At 47.9% G+C, this 21,592-nt stretch overlaps 1 protein-coding gene across 5 annotated transcripts; it reads left to right on the forward strand.

The window, feature by feature from the left end:
* Positions 1 to 1,792: 1,792 nt before the first annotated feature.
* On the forward strand, positions 1,793 to 18,774 carry LOC143831627 (uncharacterized). Of its 5 annotated transcripts, none has more exons than XM_077324778.1 (6): positions 1,793 to 2,154; positions 4,317 to 4,423; positions 10,517 to 10,549; positions 11,165 to 11,836; positions 13,759 to 17,728; positions 17,846 to 18,774. In XM_077324778.1, the coding sequence occupies exons 2-5, from the start codon at positions 4,390 to 4,392 to the stop codon at positions 14,298 to 14,300; spliced, it is 1,281 nt and encodes a 426-aa protein (XP_077180893.1). In that variant the 5' UTR covers positions 1,793 to 2,154; positions 4,317 to 4,389; the 3' UTR covers positions 14,301 to 17,728; positions 17,846 to 18,774. The 5 variants fall into 5 exon arrangements, with proteins under 5 accessions (XP_077180893.1, XP_077180891.1, XP_077180892.1 ...); XM_077324776.1 differs by having other exon boundaries at positions 1,794 to 2,146; XM_077324777.1 differs by having other exon boundaries at positions 1,794 to 2,146; positions 13,759 to 17,702.
* Positions 18,775 to 21,592: the final 2,818 nt, after the last annotated feature.

Raw genomic sequence — 21,592 nt, forward strand, 5'->3', positions numbered from 1 at the left:
CGCTTGTCTCCTTATGCCCCCTGTAGGGCATTTCATTCTGCAACTGTTAATCTACTGGAGGTCCCTGGCCCCAAAGAAACACGCCTGGCCTCGACCCAGGCCTGGGCCTTTTTGGTCCTGGTCCTGACCTGGTGGAATGAGCTCCCAGGAGAGCTGAGGGCCCTAACGGAGCTATCAGAGCCTGCAAAATGGAAGTCTTCTGCCAGGTCTTTGGTTGAGGTCAGAGCCAGGAAAAACAGCAATATCCAGTTTACCCCACCTTTGAGGGGGGGGATGGATGGCTGCAGGGCTGGGAGGATGGATTATACCACCAATCTTGTTTTATCATCTTATCTTTGTTTTGTTGTTTGTTATGGGATGGGGTTTTATTGTTTTATGGGAGTTTTTCTATTGTACCCCGGCATGAGTCACCTCTAAAAAAGCAATGAGAAAACTATTTACAACAAAATAGAAACTTCCCAGAGGGACAAGGAAATCCTTTTAGCAGGTATCCACCGCATGTGTAGTGTTGCTGTCCCTCCACGTGGGGAGTGGAACTCTCCAGGAATTAAAAACTCCCCACACTACAGAGGTCATAGAATCATAGAGTTGGAAGGGGCCATACAGGCCATCTAGTCCAACCCTGCTCAACGTAGGATCAGCCCAAAGCATCCTAAAGCAGACCAGTTCACCAAACAAGCTATGGAGCATGGACCCTATGGCATCAGATCATTACTGAGCTCCCTCCCCAAACTCCGCCCTCACAGACACTACCCCCAAATCTCCAGTAATTTCCTGATCCCAAGTTGGCGAATCTGGTTTCCTTTGTCACAGCATTTGAATAGCCACTACATCTCGAAAGGTCTTTACTGCCCAGGCCTGTTCAGCCAGGAATAAATTCCAGTTTGTTCAGTGGCAGGACAGCTGTGCAGCTCCATTGTACCAGATTCAGACTGATTGACATACTGCTCCAAGCCAGTACCAAAATTTGGGGGAGAGTTGTTCTAAAAGCCTAACAACCACCACAAAAAAACTAACCAGGAGTCCAGAAACCTTAGAAACAAGCGACATTTACTCCAGCGTAACCCTCTGCGGATCAAGCCTAACTTTCATCAGGTGCACCACGAAAGCGCATTAATGTGCTGGCATCAGATGCACCCCATTAATGTGGGAATTAATTGTATTCCTCTCCAAGGTGCTGCCGCGCTCCCGTGTCACCAAGCAAGTCTGCCTAGGATTACAATCTTCATACGCCGAGATATTTCCTATTCAGAATAGTAGACTAGTAATATTATTATGATGATGATTATTTTTAGATTTATTGCCCGCCTCTCCCGACAGGCTCGAGGCGGGTCACAACAACTAACCCCATTAAAATTCCCATTAAAACATCAATCTACTAACATGGCACTATTGGTAATAATAGGAGTAATAATAACAACGGGATGGGAGAATACTCTGGAATCCGGCCCAATATTAACACGCGCCCTTCTCTTATTTATTTATTATTTATTTATTTATTTTATTATATTTCTATACCGCCCTCCCGGGAGGCTCAGGGCGGTTTACATTAAACATATAAACAATACATGGAACAATACACGGATTTTTGCTGGCTTAGTGGTCAGACTCTTCCTCACTTTGCGGGGCAGTTTGCCTACAATACATGTCTTCCTGTTTGTGCCCACTCCAGGCAGGCAGGCACCATCTTCCAGGCCAGGCTCGGGCTTCGAGGGAAACGCTGCCGGGCCGCAGCAGCTGGCGCCCGGCCCGATTTCGGCGACCCAGCGGCGCGCTTGGCGCTGCTGTCCCGCGGGCGGGCGGCCGGGCCGGTGCCCCAATTATGACGCGTCCGTCCTTGGCCGCACGCCCCGCGTCTCCCGGGCTGTGGCCGCCAGAGGGCTCTGAGCCGCGAGCCCGGCAGATCCCTCGTGCGCTCCTTTTCTTTGTTCCGCGGCCTGGATCAACGACTGTATCCGGTCGAAGGCGGCTGCTCTGCCACCATATTGGGGATCTGTTGACGCGGGAGGCCTCGGCTCCAGCTCGTCCTGCGGCCGCCCGAGGAGCGGGTCGTGCTCGGGGGTCGGCTCCCGCGCCAGGCCCTGCAAGCCCCGGCGCTCCGGGGAGCGCGGGGACCCCGGAGAAGGACGCCCAAAGCACGCCCCAAGTACATCCGTAGGAAAGGGGAAGGGATGGGTGTGGCCGGAGGGCGGAGCGCCTTGGGATCGCTGGGGAGGGGGCGCCGGGAAGGGCGCCCAGAGGCCCTGCTGGCGGGGTGGGCTGGGTGGGGGAGAGCGGCAGCCGCCTTTGTCTCTTCGGACTTGAAATTGACCCTGTTGGGAGGGGGGAGATGTGGAAAGGGAAAGGAGGAGGGAGGGGGTTGTTTTTAAAGGGCAGGGAAGCGACCTTGGCCGGAGTCTGGGGCTGGCAAGGTAGCCGCGAGGCATGTTTTATATAGATTAATAATCGGATCTGGGGAGATAATCGTTCAGTGGGGAGGGGGGAGGGAAGAGGAGGGGGGAGGGGGGGGGGTTCAGGCTTTTGTACTGCAGCAGCAACTTCCGGCTTTTGGAGTCACGTTATTTTTTCCCCCCTCCCATAGCTCGGGGGAAGTTGGCTGCAGGGGGGCGGGATGAGTCAGAACAGCCGCCGCAAGGATCTCTCTCTCCCCCCCCCCTTTGCTCTGGTTGCAAAGCAAGAGTCGCGATGCTGTTCCCCGCATAATAATGGTCGGCCTTCATATGGGAACTTGCTCGTATTCTCGTCCGTGTCTGGAGAAAGTTTACTGTAGATGTGGAGGAAGGAGTTGAGAGCTGGCTGCTGGCTGAATTCCGGCCAGAGAAGAAAGTCACCCAATGGGCCTGCAGTCCATAGCGAGAGAAACATATTCATTAATTTACTTATTTAGATTCCATGATGTAGCCATGATGGTCAGTTTATAGTCTGAGGAAGGGTGCTTGCACCCGAAAGCTCACGCCTTGAATAAGTCTTTGCTGGTCTTAATGGTGTCACTGGACTCTGATTTTACTTATTTTGATAAAGTGTCTCCATAGAGCATTCTGAAAGCAGCTTAAAAAAACAAAAAGCCTTTCAGTAGTGAAACTATTCATGCCTAAAATAAAAGGAAGCTGTTTTAAAGCCTTGGACCAGGGGTCCAAGCGAATGCTGGCAGGGGCTCCTGGGAATTGTAGTCCATGGACATCTGGAGGGCCACAGTTTGACTACCCCTGCCTTGGACCGAAGAGGCAGTCAATGGTCCAAAACAAAACCTTAGATTCATAACAGACTTTAAATATCAGCTAGATCGGGGCCAAAAGTGTAAGGTAACGCTGTCATTTTCAAATCTCTGCTTTACTGGAGAAGTTAATTTGAAATGGAGGGACTGAGTCAGTGTTTTGGAAAAGAGAATTTGCTTCATTTGAAAAGGAACAGAAGAGACTAGAATTTCAGTAATATTAAAAGTTAACGTCAGACACTCCCCCCTCCCCCAGTGAATTTGTTAGAATAACAGTACAGGCACTAGGTAAACATAGACAGCTGAAGCAGGCAAAGACAGGGTCATGTCTGGATTGTCTTGTAACTAGATGAGTAAGACTGGGAATAAGAAGAAAAACATTGATAACTGGCAGGTTGAAGCATGCAGTGCTGATGCTGAGTAAACTGAAACTGGCTGGTGAAGCCCTTATATTTTAAGAAGGAAGGCGATACGAATAAAATATCTGACTTCTCAAGAGGATTGGGGTAAATGGCAATGGGCAGAGAGTATAAACCAGACTTATAAAACAGGAAGTTAGAAGATAAGTGCTTATTAAAATTTATAACATGCTGCTGCCCTCCTCAGTTTCTTCTCCCCTCTTTTATAACTTCTGTATTCCCAACCTCCTGTGCTTTTGTACCCTTTCCCCATCTTGATCTATCACCTTTTAATCTCTTTACCCTTAGTATACTGTGTAATCCATTTTGTAGTGGTATCCATTTTTAATAGTCGTCTCTTCAACCACCTACAAACAAGTGTAAACAATCAACATTAACACTTTTCGTGGATGTGCTGCTAATCATAAAAGAATTTATGGGTTGAAAGTAGGGAAAAGTTAGCCCATCAGTTTAACACTCCCTGACACTTGGATCTTCAATAGGCAATGTCTTATTGAAGTTCACGACACAGGAAGCCAGTTGGGTCCTTAGGTGCGTTTTGCCCTTGTTCAGAATTCATGTTCAATGGACAGAGTTACATGTTCTTCCTTATTAATTTTTCTACCAGGCTTTAGTGAGCTATGGTTTCTGTATGGTGAGTGGAGATGTTGCATTTGACTGGCGTTTTCTGTTGTTTATTGCAGAGGCTGATCTTTTTTCTGAAAGAGGGGGTACAAGTTTGGGGGGAAGAAGTGGAAAGGGGCTTCAAGAAAGATCATGGAAGAGAACGGTGAGGATGTGAGTTCACTGGGTAAGGATCTCTTCTCTGTAAACACGAATCTTCAGGACTTTATTGTATTGTGTTGTATTTATATACCGCCCTCCCCGAAGGCTCAGAGTAGGTTTACATGAAACAAGAAAATGATACAGGTAACAGGTAATTTGGAGAGAGCTGACATCTGTTTTCCCATGATTGGGTGGTTTTAGGAAAAGGCTCTTAGGCCTATTATGCACGGCCGCTGAAACGGTGGTATGGAGAACGCGGAGGAAGAAGAAGCGAAGCAAACCGCAAATGCACGGGACGGAACGCACCGGCGGCAAAACCCAGAGCAGCCGATTATGCACGCGGCCAATCCGGAGCCACTTCTCGTTGCGCCCTGGTCGCCCGGGAAGCTCCACTTTCTTCCGCATTTCGCTAATGCAGCTTTTTTGGCGGCATACGTTGACTCTGCGCCTGGTTGCCGCCTGCGGCGTGCATAATTGGTGATTTTAGCCGCCGCCATTCCACCCCGAATGCGGACCTTCCGCTCCGTGCATAATAGGCCTTACAGTGTATGTGGGACTGTTGGTACCAGTTATAAGCATTGGCCTCTATTGCAGTAAGCATAGTGTATCTGCTGTAACTGGCTCCTGTTATTTGCTGGTCACTCAGAAGAAAAGTCTCTACATGGCAGCCTCTCATAATACTGCTTCAGTGCTCTAGCAAACAACTAGGAGCATTGAAAGGGTTCCCGAGGGAGGAAGAAAAATGACTTATTTTCCCCCAGGGCCACCCTTCTCTGGAAGGAGGAATCTAACCACAGGAACTACACAATGTTTTATTGTTCCTAGATGATCCCAGTTAGCCACGTGGACTGGCAGGAGGCCAATACAGCTTGTAACACTGTGAAGTAAGGGACAGCATGCTCTGCAGCTATGCTGTTGAATGTGCTCTGAAGCTCATGATGTACCCTGATTCAGGGTGTAGGTGTACCATCTGCTTTTCAGGAGTCAGTTCATTGGCATATATATTTTGGAGTGCAGTCCTGGAGAGATGGTTTGGATTTTCTAGAGAGCATCACTATGTTGTGGGGAGTCGGTGGCAATCTTTTCAAAGTACACACCCAGTGCATGTCCAGTCCCCTCAAGTGGGAGCTAAGAGCACCATGCATGATTACCTCCTTCCTTGTTGTCCTCAGAACAGCCCTATGAGGTAGATCAGGTGGAGGGTGTGTGTACAGCTTCATGGATGAGAGGGGATTTGAACCTGGGTCTCCAAACTGACTGACACTCTGACACAGGCTTTCTCAACTGGGGTTTCTGGAAGAATGGATGGGAGTTAATTAATTTTATATATTTGAAAATAAACATGTGTAAATATTTATCAGGTCATATATGGTTATGTCAACCCCAATGGCCAGTGATGGGCCTGGAGGAGCCCCAGGTGGGTGTATACACAGCTATTCTTCCCAATTTTATTCTGCACGATTGTGCCACTTCTGGGGTTTCTCTAAGCTTGAAGAATGTTTCAGGGGTTTCTCAACAATAAAAAAGTTGAGGAAGTCTGCTCTGACCACTGCCGAATGTTCCTTGCTGAATTATTTGGCCCTTGGGTTCCCTGTCTTGACTGTTCCTTAGCTTTTCACAAATCTGTCTCCTATGTGGAAAGTTTTGACCTCCGCTCTCTCCCTGGATCGTATAAATATGGACTTTGTCTTTAAGTGGAAAATGTAGCCTGCGAACCCTTGTTTACTTTGGCTGTGCCTGTTTAACCACTGAATGACCAAAGCAGTGCCTCGGCTGATAGAAGCAAGTCTGTAGCGTTTGTGGCTCAGACCCAAGTCATTCAGTTGAAGGAACACAAGTAAAGTTGTTTCCCCCTATCTCTGAGCTAGCCTGTGTATTGTGAGATCGATTGGCCAGCATCCGTATCCTAATGTTTCCAAATTCTGCAAGCTGATTCCTGCATACTTATGTATTTCTTTATTTTATTTCTTATATATTTATATACCGCCCATCCTGGGGCTCAGGGCGGTTTGCATGGAACGTAGGGAACAAGGAATATAATTAAGGAAGAAGAGTCGGAGAGTTCGGGGAAGGAAAGGGGCCCTGCAGGCTGCTAAAAGCATGGTTAAACTAGTTGAAATCAGCCCTGCTTTTTGAAATAGCTTTTGGGCAAGGAGGCTCAAGCTGGAATCCACAAAGCTGTGCAGTAAATATGTTGTTTTGTGTCTTTGCTCCCCCCCCCTGGAAGATGGTACAGACTTTAAAGGGGACAGCAGATCCTAACAATCAACTGACAAGTCTGCTAGACTTTTAAAGGAACTAGGCCTGCAATAATTTCTCTTCTTGTAACTTCCATGTTTCTCGCTGTCAAACATCCTTGGCCTTTATTCATCCCAAGTTATGATTGGCAGCCAGTTTGGCATCTTGCCTGCATTCTTTTGATTGTTTTCATAATGCGTATTGCATAACTGGACACCCAGTGACAGATCACATTGCAGTCTTTCCCTTTCCCTGCCGCTCATCCCAGCCAAGAAAAGGTAGTGACATATTATTTGGGAAGGAGGGAAAGCTCTGAAGAGGGAAAACATCATAAAAACAATCAGGGTGGCCTTTGCCAAGAAAACATCTCTCTGGGAATATTGATTCAAAGTGTATTTAAACTAGTGGTACTCAGCTCCAGGGTCCACAGAGAGCCATGTTCAGTTACCATCTGCCAAAAGAGCCATATGGCTTTGGGGCCCTACATGCTTCCTCACCAAACCCCTGCATACAGTAAAATAACAGTATGAACTATATAACGATAACCTTTTTGAGTACCAGAATCTAGAGCTGTGCGATTCGGCAGCCGAATCGCAACCTTTCCATTTTCTCTCCAGTGTGGGAAATAGCAGGTCAGGTGGCAGAGGGAGAGATTGCGAAGGCACCTGGAGAGGAGCAAGCAGGTCATGGAGAGTCAAACCAGGACACTCCACTGTGGAGATCTTTTCTTTTCTTGGATGGCTGCTGTGGCCAACTTACTGTCTTCCCAGCGGTTGCTTGGGAGCTGAAATAAAGAGTAGAAAGGCTTCAAAGAAAGGTGGAGTTTAGTTGGAGAGAATGGACCCTTCTTCGCCATGAGGCCTGCAGCTTACCCATCCTCCAGTCCCATCCAGCAGCAGCTGTGTCATGGTGTGAACCATCCATCCTACACAAGCAGTACCAGGACAGGGGCTTTACCTGCTTTCCGGGAAACTAGGCAGGTGCTGCATTGGGGAAACAGTTCTGAGGGGGGCCATGGGTCAGAGAGCCACATGCAGTTCCTGAGTCTTTGAATTTACCAAGAGGCAAGTTTATTGAAAGAATATTCCCTACCACTTCAGGCCTCTCAAAAGCTGAATATGTGATTTTTCTACTGTCTGATATTGATGCCTATGTCACCAGTAGAGTTGCACTGTTTGCTCTCGCTGCTAGGAAAATTAGATCCAAATTGTGCAATTAGGATTAAAACCCAATCATTATGGTTCCTTTTTATCTGTGCAATCTTTTATTACCAGGTAGGAATTTTTAAACTCCTCATGATCTCACCAGTTTTATGTCTTGATTTTAACTGATTTTGTATATTCTTAATTTGTTTGAAATGGCCTATGGCTGACTAATAACCTGAATGAATGAATGAATGAATGAATGAATGAATGAATGAATGAATGAATGAATGAATGAATGAATGAATGAATGAATGAATGAATGAATGAATGAATGAATGAATGTACCTAATTTAAACCAAGGTCTAAACCTGATGGACGAGAGGCCTTAATCCCTCTTGGTGTTCTCATCCTCAAAGATTTTCTTAACAGCAGTCTCCTGGGTTACCCTTCCCCACTTTGATAGAAAATTGTACTCTTAACAGATGACATTCTAATTCACATCTATTCCGTCTCCTTCCCCCTAAATAGCTAGCTTGGCTTCAGGGAGGTATTGTCAAAATTGACATGTGCAAACCAATCAAAAGCTGATAACACCCCATACTCTGCAGTCATAGCGGGGAATGCTTAACATTTTTGGCGGGCTGAAGTTTTGCACGGTTACAGGGAGTGCATTTTGACAAGCCCTGAACCAAACCTGGGCAACACTGATAAGTACATTGAGATGCCACCCATGCAGAACTGGAAAGTATTAACTACATGTAGCCTTGTTCTTCTAAGAATTAGACCAGGGGTAGTCAAACTGCGGCCCTCCAGATGTCCATGGACTACAATTCCCATGAGCCCCTGCCAGCGAACGCTGGCAGGGGCTCATGGGAATTGTAGTCCATGGACATCTGGAGGGCCACAGTTTGACTACCCCTGAATTAGACCTTTGCGATGGTGGAAATACACTTGAAAGGAGCATCCACATTTTAGTCCTCTTTTTTTTTTGTTTCTAATGGCAACTGCTTTCTTGTGGGTGGTCCATTTTCTCTCAGCCAACTGCGGTTCATAAGCCACTTGCGTGGGAAGTAGTTATCTCGAAGCACATAACAAAAGGGCAGAGGCATGACACGGGGGTGGACCAGTGGAGGTAACAGCTGAGAGGCTACTTTCCCGAGCAGGACAGAACAAGATGCTTTGAGAGAGTTGGGTGCACAAAGGGAGCCAAGTCTGCAAAGGCTGGGAACCCACGACAATTGGTGACTAGCCTGCTTGGCCATGCATTGTTGCATGACGTCCATGGTGCTTACGAAGGAAGTAGGCTGCCCTTTAGCTTAGAAATTCCTTGCCTGATGACCTGGAGGAGACCCTTTGAGACTTTTTACAAGTCTTTGTGCTCTCTGACCCTTTGCTAGCCAAGGAAACTTAACACTGTATCAAACAGAGTATCGTGTCCAGATCATGGGAGGTGATGGTACCGCTTTGCTGTGGTTCGACCTCACTTGGAGTCCTGTGGTCAGTTTTGGGCACCCCAGTTGAAGAGGGATGTAGACAAACTGGAGGGTATCCAGAGGAGGGCAACAAAGATGGTGAGGGGTTTGGAGACCAAGAAATATGAAGAAAGGTTGGGGGAGCTTGGTCTGTTTAGCCTAGAGAGGAGATGACTGAGAGGGGATCTGATAGCCATCTTCAAGTATTTAAAAGGCTGCCATGTAGAGCAGTGGTCCCCAACCCCCCGTCCAGGGACCGGGACCGGTCTGTGGATCAGTTGGTACTGGGCCGCGGCTCCTCGTCCTCCTCCCTGGTTGCTGCCTCGGGGGCTGCCCTGCCACCGGCTCACCTTTGGTGCTCTCCGCTGCTGGCAGCGCCCCCCAGTGGGCAGCGGGAAGTCAGGGGCACCAGTGGGAAAGCAAGTGGAGCAGGGACTCAGGTGACGGCAGCGACGTCCCTCGGCAAAAGACTAGCCCCCCTCCCCCGGGCCTCAATAAAATTGTCAAGCGTTGACTGGTCCCCGGTGATAAAAAGGTTGGGGACCACTGATGTAGAGGATGGAGCAGAGTTGTTCTCTCTTGCCCCAGAGGGACGGACCAGAAACAATGGGATGAAATTAATCGAAAGGAAATTCCGTCTCAATATCCGGAAGAAGTTCCTGACAGTTAGAGCGGTTTCTCAGTGGAACAGGCTTCCTCGGGAGGTGGTGGGTTCTCCATCTTTGGGAGGTTTTAAACAGAATCTGCATAGCCATCTGACGGAGAGGCTGATTCTGTGAAGGTTCATGGGGGTGGCAGGTCACAGTGGCTGAGCAATAGGGTTGGGAGTATCCTGCATAGTGCAGGGGGTTGGACTAGATGACCCAGGAGGTCACTTCCAACTCTATGTTTCTATGATTCTTTTGTTTACTGTGTTCATATTATACTCGAAAGTTCTCTACTGCTTGTACCAAGCTCCAGCCCTTATACTTGAGTGCTCTTTCTGCTGAGTTCAGCTTCTAAATGATCCCCCTATTCAAGGTTGCTGGCTTTCTTTTTGATGAGCAGTGCATGGAATAGGATCCCAAAGAATTATTTTTTCTTCTGCTGCTGAAGCACGTATCCAGCCCTCATGATTCCGGGGGGGGGGGGGGGATGTTCAGTACCCTGGAGGGCTGGCTGTCCTTGCCTCTTAAAGTTCAGTCATGTTTCCCCACCAGAATGTTCATTTCGCCCTTTGCCCCTCCCCCTCTAACTTTGTCTTATTCTCCTTTTCTCCTTGAGCGGCCTACATTTCAACAGACGGTAGCTACACAGGTGAGTAGTGGCTCATTTGCATGTCAATTAGCTCATGTGAAAGTCAGGTGTGTTTAGAATCGTGCCTGTAAACAATTACGCAATTGGACCAAATGATGCAAAACTTGTTTCTACTTTAAAAAAACAACAACAACAACTGGGGTCAGGAGTATAGAAGAGTGAAAGTTAAGGAGGGGCGGGACTTAAGGCCGCCTCACACGTTACGCCAGACACGCGTATCGCACCGTTGTCACGGATCTTTTCTTTCGCGTGTCGGAATGCAGACGCCCCGTGTCATTTCCTTGAGGCTACACGTGTTTTCTTTGCAGGCCAACCTGCGGGGAACAAAGACGCGAGCGGCGTGTCTCTCGTAACGTTTGTGCGAGATGCGCATGGCTCAGCGGGGGAATTGCCATCGTGATCATAGAGTGCAGTGCTCAGAGCATACCCCCCCCTCTCTCTCTCTCCGCACTCTCTCGTTAGGAGCTCTTTTGTTCCCACCCTCCCCACCCCACCCACCCTAGCACTCCTTTCACCACGCCCTTGAAAAGTTTCCTGCCGCCGTGTTAAAATTTCCTGCTGCCCACCTCACCATGTCATCCTCGGAGCACACCCTGTTGTCTGATACCCTTCCAGAGACCGTGCCAGTGCCGAATCACGGCACGCTGACGCCTTCTTCCCAGGGGTCCTCCTCTGCCACCAAATCCAGGCGCCAACCGGTTTGGACCGACGAGGAGACGCGGGCCTTCATCCAGGTGTGGGGCGATGACGCCGTGCAGAGTGCGCTGGCCTCCAATTACCGCACGGTCGCGCAGTTTCAGTGGATAGCGGATGAAATGCGGGCCCGCGGGTACAACAGGGACTGGGAGCAGTGTCGCGAACGCGCCAAGGTGCTTCGGCGGGGCTTCAAGGAGATAGTGGACGGGAACAGCAATGCCGGCCACGGGCGCCGGGTGTGGCCGTATTACGAAGAACTCAATCGCTTTCTTTGCATCAAGCAAAATCTGGTCGTTCCGCGGCTTTCAGGGAGCAACGCCAGGCCGCCCGTCGACCGCCGGCGCCGGGAGCACAGAGAAACGCAAGATGCCTACGAGCCACCCCTGTCTGTAGGGAAGGGCGACAAAGGGACTTTCGAAGAGCCAGACGGAGACTGTTTACTGTTGCCGGAATCGGCCGGCTCGCAGCAGAGCGAAGCGAACCTGGAAAACCAGGCAGCCTCGCCGGCCGCCAACTCCGATATATCCATGGACGGAAGCGTCGGCCCTGGCACTCCCACGGATCCTCTGCCGTCCAACGACTCCATCTCCGGTGAGTTTGGGGTTGGTACATGGGATGTGTCTCGGGTTGGGAGGGGGTTGACTTCATTTTTGCATCTGTGGACTTCCGAGAAGATTTCTTTGAGCGGTTTGTTGATTTAGGGACGCCCTGGGTGCTTTGGAGTCGAAGGAGGGTGTTGAATTGAGGCCTTTCCGTTTCTGATTGCTGAGAAGCGAATGGTCAGAATTGAGAATCGTGGATTTCCTTGGGCAGCAAAGCTTAACAACAACAAGCCTTTAATAGCATGTAAAAGTACAATATAAGAAGGGAAAGTGCAAAAGGATCCACTGCTAGTGAGAACAGAGGCAAAGATCATGCTTTAGACATAATACATTCACGATTTCTCATGGCAAGATATAACTTTGCAACTGGTTCAATTATATCAGGGTTCTGGGATATCGAAAGAAACTGAGTCTTTCGTTCACCCGAGTGCAGTTCTCTTTTACACAGCAGTGAGTTAAGAAATTTGGCTCGGATCGAAGAATAAAATGGACAATTGGCAGCAAAGCTAAGATTCGAAAGGGAGATGGAATATCTGAGTCAGTCAGGTATTGACAACTCCCCGTGTGGGGCAAGGGCTGTGACTCAGTGGAAGAGCCCCTGCTTTGCAGGCAGAAGGTCCCAGGTTCAGTCTCCAGTTAAAGGAGCTCCAGTAGCTGGTGAGACGAAAGACCTGTGCAAAAGACCCTGGAAAGCCACTGCTAGTCTAAGCAGAGAGGACCCCCTGCGATGGCCTGACTTACTATAGGGCAGCTTCAAGTATTGCTCCTCCTTGCTTCTGTGGCTAACAGAATAAATCGTACAATAAAACAAAACCAGGGTCCAGTGGTACCTTTAAGACCAACAAAGATTTATTCAAGGCGTGAGCTTTTGAGTGCAAGCTCTCTTCCTCAGAATAAAGAGTGCTTGCACTCGAAAGCTCATGCCTTCAATAAATCTTTGTGGGTCTTAAAGGTGCTACTGGACTCTGGTTTTGTTTTATTGTGCTGCTTCACGGCTACCCACTAGAATAAATTGTGTAAAGTAAGCAAATGCACACATTACCTAATTTAAATGATGCCTTCAGTTTGCACAAGTTGGCTTCTTCCTATGAGTATGGTTACGATGGCATCGAATTGAGTGCGTGTTCCGGCCAGGGTCCTTAGGAGCTCTGGAGGGGGCCTGCGACCTTTCCCCTCCTGCCTTAAGGGACTTGACCACAAGCCAGGGTGCCAGCCACGTCCATGACTCTCCTTCCCGAGCACGAGTGAGTTCTCTTGTGGATACTGTGCTTGGGGGGGGGGGGGGGCAGAGCCTGCACACTTACTCCCAATTTAAACCATGTCCTGTCTCTACCGGCTCAATCCTCTTCAAACTTTTCTGCTAATGCAGGTAGTGATGTCACTCCCGGTGACATGTCATTTCCGGGGTAATGGCAGGGAGGCCGGGCCAGCTGACATCACTTCCGGGGTCCTCAAAGCCTGAGCAATTATTTCAGGGGTCCTCCACGATCGAAAGGTTGCAAAAGGCTATTGGGACAGCGGGCTTAACTTTTCAAGTTTGCCCGCGGATTGGCCCCGTACAGTGCAGAATGCTTTGCAACCAGCAGCGTTCCTTGAGAGCCAGTTTGGTGTAGTGGTTAGGAGTGCGGACTTTTAATTTGGCATGCCAGGTTCGATTCTGCGCTCCCCCACATGCAACCAGCTGGGTGACCTTGGGCTCGCCAGGGCACTGATAAAACTGTTCTGTCCAGACAGTGATATCAGGGCTCTCTCAGCCTCACCCACCCCACAGGGTGTCTGTTGTGGGGAGAGGAATGGGAAGGCGACTGTAAGCCGCTTTGAGCCTCCTTCGGGTAGGAAAAAGCGGCATATAAGAACCAACTCTTCTTCTTCTTCTTCTTTTAAACTCCCTTCTCCCATTTGTTTGCTCAGCGCCCAACCTGCGCCCTCGACCGCTGACCGCCGCGGAAAGGATGCGGAATCTCCGTTGCAGGCAGAGAAAGAGGAGGGGAGACACGCTGAAGGAGCTGATGGAGGTCACTTCCCAGGCCACCAGCGAACTCGTCCGGACACTGTCCGATCTCACACACAAAGAGGTGGCTTCCTTTGAGCGCGCGTACAAGGAGGACCTTTCGGCACGCAAAGACGAGATGGAACAGAGCGCGGAGGACATTGGGCGGCTCGTAAGCGCTCTGGAATCCAGCGATCAAACTCTGAAGGAGCAGCTGAGCAGCCAGACGAGTGTACTGCAGGGCATCTTGGAAGTCATGAAAGACATACGGGGTAGAACTTCTTACAGTCCTCCGTACCCTTCGCAGTATTATGATTTCTCAGGCCCCAGCATGATGCACACGGCAGGTACCTCCTCCAACGGTCAGGAGATGCCGTGCCCTTCCCCCTCTGGCCTTGCGTTCCCTTCCCAGCAATCTGCAACCAGCAACGGGGACGTCTCTCCCAGGAAGCGAATGAAATGAAGGCCCTGAAACGGAGGGGCGTATTCTGTACTGCATATTTAGCATCCTTGTTGAAACCATCCCTCCAGCTATGGTTTGTTCCTGTTATGACATATATATTCCTTTTCTCTTAACCGCCTTTCTTATTGCATAGCTAGGGTGTGTTTTCACCATATTTTAATGTGCGTCTACACCACGTTCCGTTGTGGAAGCGGCTGCCAGCAATGTACATTTAGATTTGCTCTCAATCTTTTATTTTTTGAGTCTACGTACATTAGTTTCCCTTCTGTTTTCGAGAGGAATGCAGTGTTTGATGTTCAAGTGTGAAAGGTCCTTCGGTACCCATAACATGTTGCTGGGTACCTGTCAAAAGGTAATCTTTTTGAAGTAATAAAACTTACACTGTTGTTCCAAAATAATTTAATTTGTATTGTACCGTAGTATATAAGTAGACTTGCCGTACTGGATCAGATCAGGTTTCTAGCTAGTTTAGCGTTCTGTCATCCAAGAATGGCTGGCCAGATGCTGTGGAGAAGTTCACATATGAGGAACTGGAGTAGCTTTTGTCCTCACTAGCCCTCGGGATCTGGTAGTGGGACCATCTTTGATAATTTATGGCCCACATCAATGCATCAGTCTAATCCAGGGGTAGTCAAACTGTGGCCCACCAGATGTTCGTGGACTACAATTCCCATGAGCCCTTGCCAGTGTTCGTTCATGGGAATTGTAGTCCATGGACATCTGGAGGGCCGCAGTTTGACTACCCCTGGTAATCCTATGAGAAGGCCTACTTATTTTCTCAGCATCCTATAGCAGCAAAATTCCGAAGTATGCAATGTATTCGGAAGCACTATATCAGTCGATTATGTTCCACGTGTATGTTTTGACTGGCATTGTAATTTGTTCATGTTGGGCCAACTCTACTGTCATGGGCCTTGCATCTCTTGTCACCCTGTCCTTATCCCCTGCCACCCACGTGTTTTCTGTGCTGAAAATTTATTTCAGGGCCAAGTTGGATATGATAGTAAAACAACCTATTTGTTTATGTATCTAAATCTACCCCAAAACTGACACGTGATTGGGAAGGACTGTCGCTGCCTTGCTTAGACCCTACCTCTTTGTAGGCCCCCCTAATGCATTCACATGCTTCTCCCAACCAGGTTTGCTTCAACCAGGTTTGCTTCTGGCTCTTCTGAGGAGAAACAGCCCAAAATGTGAGACACTGTCAAAATAAGAGTTCAGCAGCCCCTACTGACAAAAATGTACCCATCCACTCCTTGCTTTATCCTGGATTGGGGCAATCATGTAAAGCAATTGGGTCTGTTGTTGCTACATCTAATTTTTCAGAGTAGTTGATGGCCTCCTTTACACACACGCACACACACACACACCTGGACAAACTCACTCCTTTTTACACAGTCTCCCAATTTTTCTATATCCTTGACCAGAGCCGGTTCACCATTGTGTACAATAATCTGAATGGGGACATAGCATCAGGGTGCGATAGTGTTATTCGTTCGCGTGCTTATTAACAATTTGACGCTATTCCTCCAGCTTGTTAACTTGCTTTTGAGATGTAGCATTGCCTCTTCTTCAGCATGGCATGCCCACCTCCATGTTTTGATCTTCCTGTCATTAGCTAACAGTTTCTACCTTACAAGCCTACCATTTCCTGGAACGACGCTTCTGAGAAAGACCCCCAGATGAACTCATGTGCTAGTAACCTCAGGCAGTTCTGTGGGGCCCAAAGGAACACATCACCTTTCAGAGCTCCCCTGCTGGACTGGGAAAAATACGTCCTCCATTGTCTTTCAGTTATTCCTTACAAAAGTATATTTTAAACTGCTTCGAATATTATTTATTTTTCTGGTGTTTTGTAAACGGAGCTGTTTCGCCATTCAAATCTCGGCAATTTGTTGTTGTTTTGTTTTACTTCTGAAACTACCTTTGTCACCTTGGTTTGACAAGGTGATTCTGATGCGCAGCACACTGTACAAGGTTCCCGTGTCAGCAACCTCCGTGGGCAGGGGGGAAAGTAGTTTTTGCAGATTTTTGCAGTTTACTTTTATTGTTGCATTTACGCCTTCCCAGCTGGCTTCCTGCTTCAGATGAATGCAAGGTATTTTTATTATTTATTTGTATATTTCTAACAGTTTGTTCTCCTTCGCCTGCCTTTCATTTCTCAGAGTGTATCTAGTTCAGTTAAGCATCCTGTTCTGATAGGCTTGCTCGCTCAAAATAATCATCTGGCATTTCCTGCATTGTTCCTTTGCTTTCCTAGGTTAACCTTAATAAAACAAGACAGGAGTCCAGCGGTACCTTAGAAACTAACAAAAGTGATCCTAGCGTAAGCTTTTGTGAACCAGAATCCATTGCCTTAGATGCATCTCCTGCTTACGATGCTTGTAAAACACCTTTTGTATCACCCGTCAAACTATTTTTCTCCGCCTTAGGGATTCCATCAGACATCAAATCACCTCCATTGTCTTAAATAACAAGGCACAGCTTTTGGGGAGAAACAGCAACAGATAGATCTGTTTCTTATAACCAAATCTGACAGTTATTTAATCAACCCAATAGTTATTTAATGCACTCACAGTATTGGTGCACTCTTCCTGGGTTTTTTTGACCCAGAACTGCTTTTTGCATTGTCCTCATGGTGGTACAATAATAGATGCAATACTCCCTGGTATTAATTTGAGTCCCCCTACCCCTACCCCCGCCTGGAAATTTGGCTCCCAGAGATTGGGTGATGGTAGTATTTTGATGGTTTCCATGTTTTCTTTGAAAGTGCTATTTAAAGCACCATGGCCTATTCTGGGGTTTTTTCTCCCCATAGGGTTTGTTCTCTGGGATGGTCGTGTCACACTGATCCTAATTCCATTTGCCTCTCATAGAATCTCTTTTAATGCCATTTTGTATTTCAGCCACCCTTGCTCTTAGGCTTCTATTTGTATGGAAACTCATTTTGTATATTATTTCTTTGTCTATATGAGTATCCTAGCTGGCACAGATTTCATTTTATGTGAATTTGGTTCCTTCTCACTGGGTGTGTGTTTTGTCTGCTTCTCTCCCATACTTCTCTCCCAGGCTGTGTTTGAGACCTGAACCCACCCGAACACCTGCCACCCCAGGCAGACTATTCCTGGATGCCCATCAGCTTCCCCTGCCCCTTCTCTTCCTAGCACTACTCTAGAATTTTAAATCTGAATACTTTATAAAGAGGATGGTGTACTAGAGTGGATGGAGAACGACGCTAACTTTGCTGGGCTTCATTCTCTTCCAGTCAGTGATTTGGGACTTATAACCTTGTATAAAACCGTTTCTACCCTAGGGGATAGTTTCTTCAAAAATAATCTTCATGAAGTAATAAAATTGCAGTAGTTTTATTCACCTGGAACGAGTTGTGGGCCCGGACAGGGAGTTGCCTAGCGTATTGTAGAGCAGGGGTAGTCAACCTGTGGTCCTCCAGATGTTCGTGGACTACAATTCCCATGAGCCCCTGCCAGCAAATGCTGGCAGGGGCTCATGGGAATTGTAGTCCACGAACATCTGGAGGGCCACAGGTTGACTACCCCTGTTGTAGAGCATTTGGGGTGGCTACTGACCCACACTTCCCTCTCAGGACGAAGACTTATAAGAAGAGGAGCTCAAGCACGTCTTTAACTTGACATGCTGGGGATTTTTGTTTGTATATTTATATACATACATATATATGTAAATATTCTAGCACTTGAGGAATATAATAAAGGGCTGGTTGAAAACACTGGTGGCCTGGTACCTGACCTATCTCTGGTATTTGTAAGTGAAGCAAAGGCTTGTCAGAACGTGAGCTGCCTCCACAGGTAAAAATAGCACCATGTGGAATATAAATATACAAATATTTATGGAGTACTTTAAGGCAGGGGTAGTCAACCTGTGGTCCTCCAGACATTCATGGACTACAGTTCCCATGAAACCCTGTCAGCAAATGCTGGCAGGGGCTCATGGGAATTGTAGTCCATGGACATCTGGAGGACCACAGGTTGACTACCCCTGCTTTAAGGGAAAGACTGCTATTTGAGAAAACCCCTTTCCATCTTTGTTCCTTCATACTCAGCACTGCATCGGTATCGTGAAAGCTATAAAAACTCTGTTACGGATTGGCCAGTCGTGTAGCGAGCTCTTCTTGATCGATTCAACCTCCTGCGAAGTGCTTGTTTTCATGTCCCGGGGATGTTTCCGAAGGGGTTGGTTAATTTGTCTCCTCCCGGATCTTGTGTATGTACAGCCTGTTGCTCCAATAGCCGGATTGGTCACCGCCCTCTTATCTACAAGCATCTCTAGTAAGGCCAAAGGATCCTCCCCACCCCCCACCCCAAACAATATCTTCTGAAGTAATCTAGGCCACACTGTGTGACCTCAGCTAGGGCACCATAAAGTGAGGGCAAAATAATTATAACTGATAACCTCGTGTTCTTATCCGACATGCTTATTAAAATACTTTCTGAAGCTCTTCTAGTGTGTGTCCCTAAGTGCTATTTTTTAAAAAAAGGGAGAAGTTGTGCAGGATACGGGAGCAACCATGCTAAATTCCACCCAGGGACTGGCAGAAGGAGAGCGCCAGTGAGTGAGTACTGCTTCCTTCCCCCAATCGTTCCAGTAGAACCTGTTCCGGTAAACCAGTGGCTCTCAACCTTCCTAATGCCACGACCCTTTAATACAGTCCCTCCTGTTGGGGTGACCCCCAACCATAAAATTATGCATGGGTTCTTTCACAGAAATTAAACCAAAACTGACCAGTGGTGTGAAGACCATTGTTCATGTCCTACCATGCCAATCTCGCTCTTTTCCACTGCTCCAGACAGACAAACGCTCTGTCTCGATCTACCCCGCAAGGCTGTTGTGTGGATGGTGCTCCCCCTCCTGGCCAAGCTGCTTGCCCTGCCGCAACCCCCGTGAAAGGGTTGTTCGACCCCCAAGGGGGTCTCGACCCCCAGGCTGAGAACCACTGCTGTAGAATTTCAGACTTTCCCACATTCTCTTGGGAATGGAAGCTTAGTTGAGCATCAGTGTGGTCCAGTGATAACAATGTTGGAACCAAGATTTGGGTGACCTGGGCTTGAATCCCCTCTTAGCTGTGGAAGTTTGCTGGGTGACCTTGGGCCAGTCACAGCTTAACCTGCCCTAGAGGGTTGTTGTGAGCCTAAAATGGAGGAGAGGAGGAAATGCTCTGGAACCTCATTGGGGAGAAAATGCAAGGTATAATAAATGAATTTAACCAGTTAATTAGTGTTGGGAACAATATGGCATCCTTACCAGGGGTCTAAGTGCAGGGGAGGGGAGGGCAAGTGGGTATATCTCATCAGGGATCAGGGGAAGCCTGCCCATAGAGTCTGTTTATGTCATAGGAGACTGAAAAATATTTTTTTCTTTTTATGAAACCAGTTTTGGTAAGTAGGGAGGTGAAGATCTACAAGTTTGTACTGAGCGTAAGAGAATGCAATTTAGGCCCTGTTGTTGCCTGCAGAACAATTACACCCCTGCGCACAACGTAGGAGTCAGCAGAAGCAAGAGAGGACAGAATTGCAGTGAATTTACCTGTTGATTGCAACACTGCAGGCAGCAAGCAGGCCTCTGGTTTCTTGAGGGCCCTGGAAGGGTTCCCCGAATGGGCAGGAGATAATTTAAAATTTGGTAAACCTTTATCAAGTGACATGACCGTATATAGTCATGCGGCCAATGATAGGTCTGGAGAGGGTGGGATGGGGAGGGGCCCTGGGTAGGCGTGTACCCAGCTATGCTTCCCAACCGTATGCTGCAGGATCCTGCCACTTTTGGGGTTTCTTGAAGCCCGAAGAATCTTCCAGGGGCTTCTCAATAGTAAAAAAGTTGAGAAAGGTCACACCAACAACCGTCTCTGTTTAAAGGTTTCTGTGTTTCCTCACACAACCGAAAGATCAAGCTGGCTGTCTTGTCAATCAGATGGAATTGGCCTACTAGTGCGCCTTGCAATCTTCCTCCCCCCTCCAAAAATAACCCGGTTATTTATGATGGTATGCAGGATAATGACTGCTGACAGGCAGGTGTCAAAAAAGAAGCACTCCCTGTCCCACCCCCCAAAAGGCTTCCCTATGGGTGGCCAACCTGATACTCGATTTCCAGTGGGTCACATCTCAAACCATTAAGCTGTTTTCTGCTGCATCTTATTTAGCTCAGGACTGGCTGGCTGGCAGTGGCTCTCCAGCATGTTTCCCGACACCCACTGCCTGGGCTTGTTTAAATGGGGATTCCAAGATTTGGCCCTTTTGCATGCCGTGCAGCTTCCGTGCTGCTAGATTATTAACTCTCCCCTACGTTCTACCCAGCATGGTGTATTTATGGAGCACAGCCTGGATCAGGTTTTCAGCATGGAATGGAAAACTGTATAGCTGGTGCCTCTGGTGCTGTCTCAGAAGGAAGTAAAAGTAAAGTTTAAAATTAAGTTATAGACATGGAATTGTAGTGCAATTAAGTTCATGCTAAGGAACCTTTCCTTTAAAACAGCCCTCCTGCCTTCTAAATAATAAAAGGACCTGGAGATCCTTAAAGGTAAAGGTATCCCCCTGTGCAAGCACCGGGTCATGTCTGACCCTTGGGGTGACACCCTCTAGCATTTTCATGGCAGACTCAATACGGGGTGGTTAGCCAGTGCCTCCCCCAGTCATTACCGTTTACCCCCCAATAAGCTGGGTACTCATTCATATTGGTCCCTAAGGTGCTACTGGAGTCAGATCTAAAAGCATCAGGTGACCTATGCTAATGACATGCAGAGAGCCGTGGATTCTAAGAAAGCATGACCCTTTACCATCCCCCGTGGAAAGCAAGAGTGTCCCATTTTGAATTAAGTCAGGTTTTGTAAAGTACGTGTGCAAGCAATTCATCTTTCTGGCTGAAAAAGGATAATTAAAGTAAGGGGAAAGTTCCTGTGTAAACTTGAACAACAGGAGGATAGGCTATACTGATGTTCCCGTGTGCCTCCCTCTAGTCTAGTCTAGTCTAGAGTACAATATTTGCACCAAGTATGGTTTATTGTTGGTGCCTTCTGCTTTTCATTGGGGGGGAGGGGGTAGTTGGGATAGGAAAGGGTTTCTGTAGGGAACATCATCTGCAAGTGATGCATTCCATCATATGCTGGGTCTGGAGGATGAGGGAGGTACTTCCTGTTTACATCTAGAGGGTTGGGGGGGGAGGATAATCTCCTTCTAATCTTATCATCATATAGGGCAGTGGTCCCCAACCTTTTTATTACCAGGGACCGGTCAACGCTTGACAATTTTACTGAGGCCTGGGGG

This window comes from Paroedura picta, chromosome 3 (assembly GCF_049243985.1).
Source record: "Paroedura picta isolate Pp20150507F chromosome 3, Ppicta_v3.0, whole genome shotgun sequence".
In the NCBI taxonomy this organism is placed as follows: domain Eukaryota; kingdom Metazoa; phylum Chordata; class Lepidosauria; order Squamata; family Gekkonidae; genus Paroedura; species Paroedura picta.

Bases quoted from the DNA above. Each gene is read 5' to 3' on its own strand.
- LOC143831627 (XM_077324778.1), top strand. From the start codon at position 4,390: ATGGAAGAGAACGGTGAGGATGTGAGTTCACTGG. The intron at 10,550-11,164 runs GTGAGTAGTGGC...ATACCCTTCCAG, and splicing joins AACAGACGGTAGCTACACAG to AGACCGTGCCAGTGCCGAAT. The intron at 11,837-13,758 runs GTGAGTTTGGGG...TTGTTTGCTCAG, and splicing joins GTCCAACGACTCCATCTCCG to CGCCCAACCTGCGCCCTCGA.